This window comes from Gossypium raimondii, chromosome 4, assembly GCF_025698545.1.
Source record: "Gossypium raimondii isolate GPD5lz chromosome 4, ASM2569854v1, whole genome shotgun sequence".
In the NCBI taxonomy this organism is placed as follows: Eukaryota; Viridiplantae; Streptophyta; class Magnoliopsida; order Malvales; family Malvaceae; genus Gossypium; species Gossypium raimondii.
In genome coordinates, this window is record NC_068568.1 from 43,177,916 (window position 1) to 43,187,818 (window position 9,903).

Sequence of the window (9,903 nt, forward strand, 5' to 3'; positions counted from 1 at the left end):
GAGTAGGGAATCCAAGAAGTTTGTTTTCTGTTTTGCAAATTTCTGAGTTACACAGAATGCTAAAAATGGGACCTTCTACAGTCTTTTTCTATGTGATGTGTCACATATTCTCCAACATGGATACAGAGTGAATATTGGGTTGGACTTATGCTGCATTCCTTTTGGTTAAAAAAGCTCAACACACAAATGAATCAACTAGATCAAACCCTAGGTTCATGATCCATGCCGAAGCTTGGGAAACCACTCAATGTCAAATAAAAATATTTCACAAGAAAGTGTTTAATTTCAGAGCCAAACCAACATATTGATTTTTCTGCCCAAATGATATCAAATGTATCCAATTCTATACACCAACCAACAACCAAAACAAGAATTTGAAGTTGACAGGAAAATTCCCAAATTTTCTTCTTAACTAACTTGCTAGCTCAACCTGGCCTCTTGGCTCAGTTGGACTTTTCTTATTGCTCACCCCATGGCCAAAAACCTTGCTGCTCATCAACTTCATTCAACAGATGGCAAAATCCCTCTTCTTGAACTACTTGGTCAGGTTTAGTGCATGGGAGGTTTGGTCTTGTTGAGCCTTGGAGAAGTTGAACCATGCTTGTTGGCCTCGTTGATGAAGTTGAGAAAAGGTTTTTACTGCTCCATGAACCCTCATTTACTTCATCCTTAATGCTTATTTCGTTTGTATCTTTGGTTTTCAAAGACAATAACTACATGACAACAGAACAATTAAAACCGTAGTCGGAAGCTATGATGAGATCAAGTGTTGATGAAGATGAGAAAGCGGTAGTTACCTCAGCACTAAGCTTCTTGTTTTGAGCCTGAAGTGCATCAGCGTCAGCCTTGAGTGCTTCACACTGTTTCTTCAAAACATCATAATCTTTCTCCAATTGCTTGGTCTTCCACCTAACCCTCCTGTTTTGAAACCAGATGGCTATCTGCCTTGGTTTCAACCCCAAAGCCTTAGCCAGTTGCAATTTCCTCTGCGGTTCCAGCTTGTTACCCGACTCAAAACTCTTCTCCAGTGCCTTCACTTGTTCCAACTTAAGCCTCTTCTTCTTCTCACCAACATGCGATCCATCATTCATCCTCCACAAGAACTTGGTCAACACCTAAGAAACACACTGATCTTTTCATCATAAAAGGTGCACCATAAACAAAGAATATACATGTATAGACAGATGGGGAGAGAGAGAGAGAGAGATCATACCAAGGAAGAGTTGGGGAGGGCAAGAAGGGGAAAAGAAATGATCATTACCATGATCTTCATTGGGCAGGAAGATGAAAGAATGAGGAGGAAAAGCCGTGGCAATGTTAGCCTGAAAATCATTCATAAGCTACGGAAGTGATTTATATCATGGTTATAACATGATGGGGCTTAGGACATACCAAAAGACAGCGACTTTTTGTTCGAGAATTGAGATATGATCATCATCAACAGTGTAAACGATGGAGAGGCGTGCGACATTATATAATATCATCTCTCTCCAAATTGAAAAGTCGTGAGGAGAGAAAACGATGGATCTATTTTAACTCTATTAAGCACAGTTACAGGAAGAAAAATTATATTTTCTATGATTCTAATTTTCTATCACTTCAAATTTTCATTTTTCACTTTACCGACCAAAACCATAAAGGTAATTAAGTAGTCCTTTGTTTAAAATATTTGCCTTTTAACTTAAAAGTAAAAATTGTTTTATGCACTCTTTCTACCACATCATTTATGGTTCATTTCTAATTATTTAATGATATTTAAGTAATTTTTTCCATGTCATTGATACATAATTTTGTAAATTTTTTTACTTAGAATACTAAACCTTGAACCTCGAACCCCTCTTGAAGTTCATGTTTCAAGATTTAGGGTTCAAATTTGAATTTAGAGTTTAAGATTTAAGATTTAGGGTTTGAGTTTAGGATTCGGTGTTTGAAGTTCAGGGTTCGGGATAAATTTTTTAACAAAAACATAATTTAGTTGATTTTTGTACAATCATATTTTACTCTTGTGCATCTTTAAAAAGTTACATTAAATCAGGAGTTTGAATATCAATATTTAGGGTAAATTATGCAAATAGTCATTTAATTTTGAGAATATTTTTATTTAAGTTACTTAACTAAGAAAGTTTTTGATTTAGTCATCAACTTTTTTCGAATTTTAATTTTTTGGTCCTTTGTCTTTACGTCGATAATAGAAGTCTGACCTGGCTTTTATCTTATTGGCATTATAACAAAATTAGCTCTCCATATTTTTAGATCTGATGTGGTTGAACCAATTCGATCATTGGTTCCTAATTCGACCGGTTTGTTGGTTCAATTGAATAAATTATTAATTTTTTTTAAAATTAAACAATAGCGAAAACCAATCCAACTGTCGGTTCGCACATCAACCGATCCAACCCTTTATTCTCCATAGATACCTTGACCGACCGAATTTTGAATTAACTTTAATTTTTAGAATGTTTTATTATCTTTTCTAGTTCAATTGAATAAATTATTAAAAAAACATATATATTTTTAAAAAATTAAACAATAGAAAAAATCAATTCAACTGCGGGTTTGCACGTCAACCGATCCAACCTTTTATTCCGGACTGGTATCTCGACTAACCGGTTTTTGAATTATTTTTGTTTTGTAGAATGTATTATTATATTTTATTCTTTATAATTTTTACATATTATAAAAAAAATTGAATTTTTTAATTTTTTATATTTTCTATAATTTTTTATTGCTCTTTTTTTTTGAATATATATTTTTGAATTTTTTTAATTTTATATCATGTTTTTATAATTTTTACTTTATATATTTGATATATTATAATAATAATAACTTTTAATTTTTGAATTTAATAAATTTGATAGTTTATATTTTTTTGAATTTTATATATTTTGGAATAATTATGTATATTGGATTTTTCAATTTGTTTATAATTCTTTTATATATTTTGAATTTTTATATATCTTTTATATACATCAATTATCATGTGTAAAGATATATTAGATGTATTCTCATTGGTTAAGCGTGTCACCTATTTTCTTTAAACACAATTAATTTTAAAAAAGACTATAAAGAATTGATAAAATAAGATCCAAAATGAAAAAAAAATTAATACAAGCTAAATTGTCATAACTTCTATCCTGGAATGTACATTTTAATTTGGCCAAGACCAAGCTTTTCTATTAGAAATTTGGTACATCAATCCTCTCCACATGCCTCCTCCTCCGCATGTCAACTTCTTTTCTCTTCTATTTTCCTTAACTACAACTTATACTTTCTATCTTTTCCATGTACAAATGGGTTAAGAATTGAAAAAATTAAGACAAAATTGACTAACTCGGATTAAAACTCACGCAAGGCATGAGTGTCTGGTGGGAACTTTAAGACTTTGCTTGCCAAGAAAATCGAAAAATTGAAAGGGTGGAAAATTAGAAGGATGAAAAATATAAATTTTCTTTCCATATATGTGTTTGGTAGAAAAGATAGGAAAATAGAATAATTGAAAAATATATAATTTGAACTAACATACATTTCTCTTCCATTTTTTCTCCTCTCATTAAAAAAAGTTTTTCCATGTTATTAACAACTAATAACTTCATGTCTTTCACTTCTACTTCCTTGGAACGACCAGGATCACCAGTCCTTAAGGACCTCACAAGGGCTACCAAGAAAGTCAAGAATAAATCTATTGATGATCGGGTCTCGGGAGATGTGGTAATGGAAAATGGCCTCCTGAAAGTTTCATGGTGGGACAAACTTGTAGGAAATGTGGAAGGGAGAAGGTCAAAGGAGGAAGCAGTTTTGGAACAAGAACTTGAAATCGGGGAGGACGGCTACATGATTAACACCGAAGGAGAGTACCTGGAGATTACTTTCTCCGAACGGATTCATGAATTGATTGATAAGAGTGTTGGATAAATGGCAATGGCAGTAGCAAAGAAAGCAAAAACGAATGAAAGAAAAAACAAAAGAAAAGAACTCAAGAAGAAAATTTGTAATCGAAAATCATCATAATTTCATTCAAATTTTGAATATATGAAGGTTACAAAAGTATTTGTGAGTTACCTACTAATTTAACGCCCTTACTTAATACTTACTAAAAATATAGCAACTTGTATACAAAAGAAAGTCGGCATACCGGCTATTACATCGATCAATCTTTCCTACTAACTTAGCTAACTCATTACAAAGATTTAGGCTAAGTTCCATAGGAACAAAATATTCAAAAATAATTTTATAATGAACCAACTCCATTTCTTTGATACAAAAGCAATATAGCAACTAAAATTGTACAATTTGTTTGTTGGTCTTTGTTGCAATGCAGCCACGGCTTCAACACTCCTCCTTGGGTGTATGCAACAAACACCAATCCTTTCCTTCAAAGCATTAAATCGGTTGGCTCCCAATGATTTAGTTAAAATGTCACTAGTGAATTTCGAATGCAATGAATTAAGCTAACCTCTCTCGATTGCTCACTTCTCTAACAAAATGGAATTTGATTTTGAAGTGTTTAGTCTTACCATGGAAGATCGGATTCTTGGCTATGGCCACGGTGATTGATTATCCACTCTAATTTGAGAGGGTGAATTTGACTTTCATTTAAATCACCCAAAATCTTCCTAAGCCAAATGGCTTGATTCATCTTCTTTGCAATTGAGATATACTCACCTCCGTCAGATTGTGCAACAGATTTGTTGCTTCTTTGAACTCAAATTGAAAACACTCGATCCTAAGGTGAAAAATAACTGAAGTGCTCCTCATGTCATCTATCGACCTCGCCCAATCGCTATCGAATAGCCTAAGAGTTTCACTCCTTGCCTCCAAAACTTCACACCAAAGATCGATGGTTCCTTTGACATACCTTAACACTCTTTTAGTCGCCTTCGGATGTGCCACATTATCTGCAGTGCATAAACCTTGAAAGTAGACTAACGGCATAGACAATGTCTGGTCTAGTTGCTGTTAAATAAAGCAAACAACCAATTAAGCTTCTATATGCTCTCTCATTTACTCGATCATGCTCACTGGCACTTGATAAATTTTCCCCCAAAGCAACTGGTGTAGTGACTGATTTGCATTTCGACATGCAAAATTTTTCAAGCACCTTGGAAGCAAATGTTTGTTGACTTATGAAAATACCATCACTTCCTTGTCCGATTTCCATACCAAGAAAATAGGTCATTAGACCAAGGTCAGGTCATCTCAAAGACATGTTGCATCCGCTTCTTAAAGTCTTCTATCGGTTCATCTTCTGACCAATGACTAGCAGATCATCAACATACAAGGAAACAATTAGCAAGGTTTCCTTCGATCCTTCTTAACATAGAGTGTAGGCTCACGACACTCTTTGTGAACCCGAGCTTTGCTAGGTAGCCATCAATCCTCTCATACCGTGCTCTTGGAGCTGTTTTAGGCCATATAAGGCCTTTTTCAACTTGTAAACCTTATGTTCTTCACCAAGGACCTCAAAACCCTCAAAGTTGCTCAATGAATATTTCTTCATTAAGAAAGCCATTTAGAAAGGCTGACTTAACATCTAAATGGTGCACCTTCCAGTGCTTTTGAGCTGCCAAAGCAAGCAGCAGTCTGATAGTGTCCAGCCTTGCAACAGGTGCAAAAGTCTCAGAAAAATCAACCCCATGCTGCTGACTATACCCTTTCACAACCAATCTGGCCTTGTGTCTGTTCAAAGTACCATCAGCATTGTTTTTAGTTCTAAAGACCCATTTTACACCAATGATTCTTCTATTTTCAGGTCTATCAACAAGCTCCCAAGTGTCATTTTTCTGAATCATTCTCAATTCAGTTTCCATAGCCTCTTGCCAGCACCTTTCTTTTGTAGCTTCTTCAAAACATGAAGGCTCTAGTAGAGTTACTGCACATCTTTCATAAATATTAGCTAATGTCCTAGTGCCTCGAACAGGTTCATCATCACAACTATCTTCAATGACTGCTTCAATGTCAACTTGCTGCAAATCAATGTCATTCTGATCTACCTCAGGCAATTTTGCTTCAATTCCATCCCATTTCCAGCTGTTTTCTTCATTGAACTTTACATCCCTGCTCACTACAACCTTCTTAGTTAGTGGATCAAAAATTCTATATCCCTTCTTTGTATTGTCAGAGCCAACAAACACCCCGGCATGGACCTCTTTGTCCAACTTGGTTCTTCTCTCCTCGGTACCAACACATAACATAGACAACCAAATACCTTCAAATGTGTGATAGATGGTTTCATCCAAACCAGCTTCAAAGGGTGTTTTACCCTTGACCGCATTAGTTGGCGATCTATTCAACAAGTAAACAACAGTATTCACGCCTTCATTCAAAAAGCATTAGGCATTTTAGCCTCAAATAACAAACACCTAGCCATATTAAGGACTGCTCTTTTTCCTTTCACGACACCATTTTTTTGTGGTGTGTATACGATGAGTCAATTGGTGTTGGATTCGACTTCATCACACAATTTTGAAACTTCGAGATACATACTCGTAACCATTGTCGACCTCAAACATTTCAGGTTTGCAATTTGCTTGGTTTTCAACCAAAGCTTTAAATTTGCGAAAAAATCATAAACATCGACTTATTCTTTAAAAATTTACCCAATGAACCTTGAATAATCATCAATGAAGAGTACAAAGTACCGCTACCATTTAAGGAGGTAGTCTTCATTGGTCCACAGATGTCTGTATGAATAAGCTGAAGCTTCCCTTGTGCTCTCCATGCCTTGTTGACTGGAAAGGGTAATCTGGTCTGTTTGCCTAGCTGACAGACCTCACATACAGCATCCTTTGGCTCAATTTTGGACATGTCATCGACCAAATCCATTTTGTGCAAAGCATGTTCAAGTGAATTGTAGTTCACATGCCCCATCCTCCGTGCACAAGTCTGTCTCATCAGACTGAGATGCATATGCCTTGGCTTGCAGTTGATTCACATCCACAATGAAAGTTCTGTCTTGCATAGCCACTGTAGTCAACACTTCACCAGCAGCATTTTTGATCAAACAGTTCTTGCCTTCAAAAATCAGAGAGTAGCCCTTCTCCAATAGCTGGCCAACACTTAGCAAGTTTTGGTCAATGTCAGGTACATAAAGAACCTCTGAAATGGTTTTAATACCTGACTTGGTGCTTATCAAGGCCTTGCCTTTCCCTTTTGCCTCCAGTAGCTCACCATTGCCAATTCTGACTTTGGACTTGAAGGTAGTGTCAAGCTCCTTGAATATACTCTTCTCAGAAGCCATATGGTGGGTACATCCACTGTCAATCACCAAATTTTGCTAACCTTGCTCGAGCTTGCAAAGCATGATCTTTGAAAAACATGCTCTTCGGTGCTTCAACCTCTTCGCACTTGAGCTTGGCTTTGAAATTGTGGTTGTGTTTTGACTTGCTCTTACAAACCTTTTCAATGTGGCCAAATTGCTTGTGTGCTCGCATTGAATGTCCGGTCTATACCAGCAGATTTCTCAAGATGAGTAGTCTTCTTACAATGGACACAAGGTGGGAACTTCCTTTGATGAGTTCTTTCTTCTTCTTCTCACCCAAGGCTTTTTGCCTTTGACATTTAAGTTTGCACTTGAGCTTTCTCGCCTCTAGCCGAAAAGCCCCTTCATGGTGGTCCTCCGCCTATTTGCCCTTCTCTCGCTCTTGAGCATAAAGAGCATTTATAAGCTCATCAAAGGGATTGTTGACAAGTCCCTTGAATCTTCCAGAGAAGAAATTTTTGCTTCATACTTCTCTGGCAAGGTTGTTATGACCTTCTCAACCACTCTTTGGTCACTGAATTCCTCCCCAAGCAGCCTTATATTGTTGACAGTTGCCATGATTCTATCAGCATACTGCTTGATGGTTTCTGAGTCCTTCATCTTGAGGTTTTCAAAATCTCTTCTCATGTTGATCATTTCTTTGTTCGGTCTTGTCGGACCCTGAAACTCCTCCTTGAGTTTGTCCCAGGCCTGCTTTGGAGTGTCACAAGCCATTATTCTTGTGAAAATAACATCAGAAACTCCACTTTGAAGGCACGACATAGCCTTGTACTTCTTGGCACAGTCTTCATTGTCTTTGCCTAATCTGGCTATAGTCGGGTTAGCTCTTAGTGGTGGTGGCTCAATGTCATTGAGAACAACATTCCACAGTCGTGTGCTGCGGTATGTTCTCATTTTCACCGCCAGATGTTGTAATTTTCTCCAAAGAAAGGCAGTGGAGGAGGTGGTGTAAAACTCATTTTTAGTAAGCAAAACAACCTCTTCTTCTTTTGTTTCAAACACAATTTGCTTAGTGACGTTGTACAACCAAGGCCCTCAAAGACTGAAAGCTCTTGATACCATTTGTTGGATAAATGGCAATGGCGAGTAAAGAAAGCAAAAACGAATGAAAGAAAAAACAAAAGAAAAGAACTCAAGAAGAAAATTTGTAATCGAAAATCATCATAATTTCATTCAAATTTTGAATATATGAAGGTTACAAAAGTATTTGACAGTTACCTACTAATTTAAGCGCCTTACTTAATACTTACTAAAAATATAGCAACTTGTATACAAAAGAAAGCTGGCATACCAGCTATTACATCAGTCAATCTTTCCTACTAACTTAGCTAACTCATTACAAAGATTTAGGCTAAGTTCCATAGGAACAAAATATTCAAAAAATAATTTTATAACTGAACCAACTCCATTTCTTTGATACAAAACAGTATAGCAGCTAAAATTGTACAATTTGCTGCTGTTGGTCTTTGTTGCAATGCAGGCCACGGCTTCAACAAAGAGAATGGCTAAAACAATTGTAGTACGTTTGTTAGGGAAGAATATTAGGTACAAAGCGTTGGTAGGTTACCTACAATCCTTCTGGAGTTTAATCGGGAGCTTTCAAGTGGTTGACCTTGATAATAATTTCTTCCTTGTCAAACTTAGTAATTAGAAGGATTATGATAGTGCACTGACGGGAGGGCTATGGGTGATTTATGGACATTACCTCGTAGTGCAACCACGGAGCCGAAACTTCTCAACAAGGGAAAGCTTTCCTTCAAAGATGGTGGTTTGGGTAAGATTTCCTCGTCTCCCATACCGATATTATTCTAAAGGTTTGTTAAGAATTATCTCCAACATGTTGGGGGAAACCATAAAAGTTGACTATAACACAACAGAGGCGAATAGGGGACTGTTTGCTCACTTGGCCGTGATGATTGCCCTGAAAAAAACATTAGTCTCCTGCATGGGTAATAATGGTCATATTCAATATCTGGTGTATAAATGTTTGCCGATTATTTGTTATGAGTGTGGATGCTATAGGCATAATAAAGAAAGTTGCTCGAAACTACAGAATAAGTGGAAACAGGTGGACTCGACGAAACAAACGATGGTGCAGGCTTCTGAGTCAGCGGTGAATACAATTGTGGGTGTTGAGAAAGCTCCGGGATTGCTATAGGGCCCTTGGATACAAGCTCTGACCCATAGAAGGAGACCCACTAATGTAGAAAAGTCTAGTATGAAAGGAAAGAAAAATCAATTGATAACTGATGGAGCAAGCAATTCACGCTTCCAAATTTTGGCAGTCAATGGCAATGAGGATGCAGTTGAATCTGTACAGGAAATTGTTAATGTCCAACTGGAAAATATGGATAATCAAACAGGGAAAGAATTACGGCGGGATTTTCACAAAGAATCAGTTTTGGGGGGGTTGATGAGGTTTTCAAATGAAAGGAATGTTAGTGGTGGGCTATCCATAAAGGATAAAAGGAAAGAACCAGAAATTTTAAGCAAAGAAGACAGACATATGCAGGTGGGTAAAAAAGAAAATAAGGAAATTGGGCAGCGAGTCCCACATGAGTTTAAACTAAATACTATTTGTGCACATATTTTACTAGAATCAAGTCATAAAGTGGCAACTATTGAGGATAATAATGTGGTAGTGG

General features: G+C 36.5%; 1 protein-coding gene across 3 annotated transcripts; it reads right to left on the minus strand.

Moving 5' to 3' along the window:
- Positions 1–232: 232 nt before the first annotated feature.
- LOC105778926 (homeobox-leucine zipper protein HAT7-like) lies at positions 233–1,523 on the minus strand. Of its 3 annotated transcripts, none has more exons than XM_052629666.1 (4): positions 1,393–1,523; positions 1,262–1,322; positions 798–1,115; positions 233–713 (listed from the first exon to the last, which is right to left on the minus strand). In XM_052629666.1, exons 1-4 carry the CDS (start codon positions 1,482–1,484, stop codon positions 459–461), a joined length of 726 nt encoding a protein of 241 aa, XP_052485626.1. In that variant the 5' UTR covers positions 1,485–1,523; the 3' UTR covers positions 233–458. The 3 variants fall into 3 exon arrangements, with proteins under 3 accessions (XP_052485626.1, XP_052485625.1, XP_052485627.1); XM_052629665.1 differs by having other exon boundaries at positions 1,214–1,322; XM_052629667.1 differs by having other exon boundaries at positions 1,214–1,433.
- Between the last annotated feature and the right edge of the window lie 8,380 nt (positions 1,524–9,903).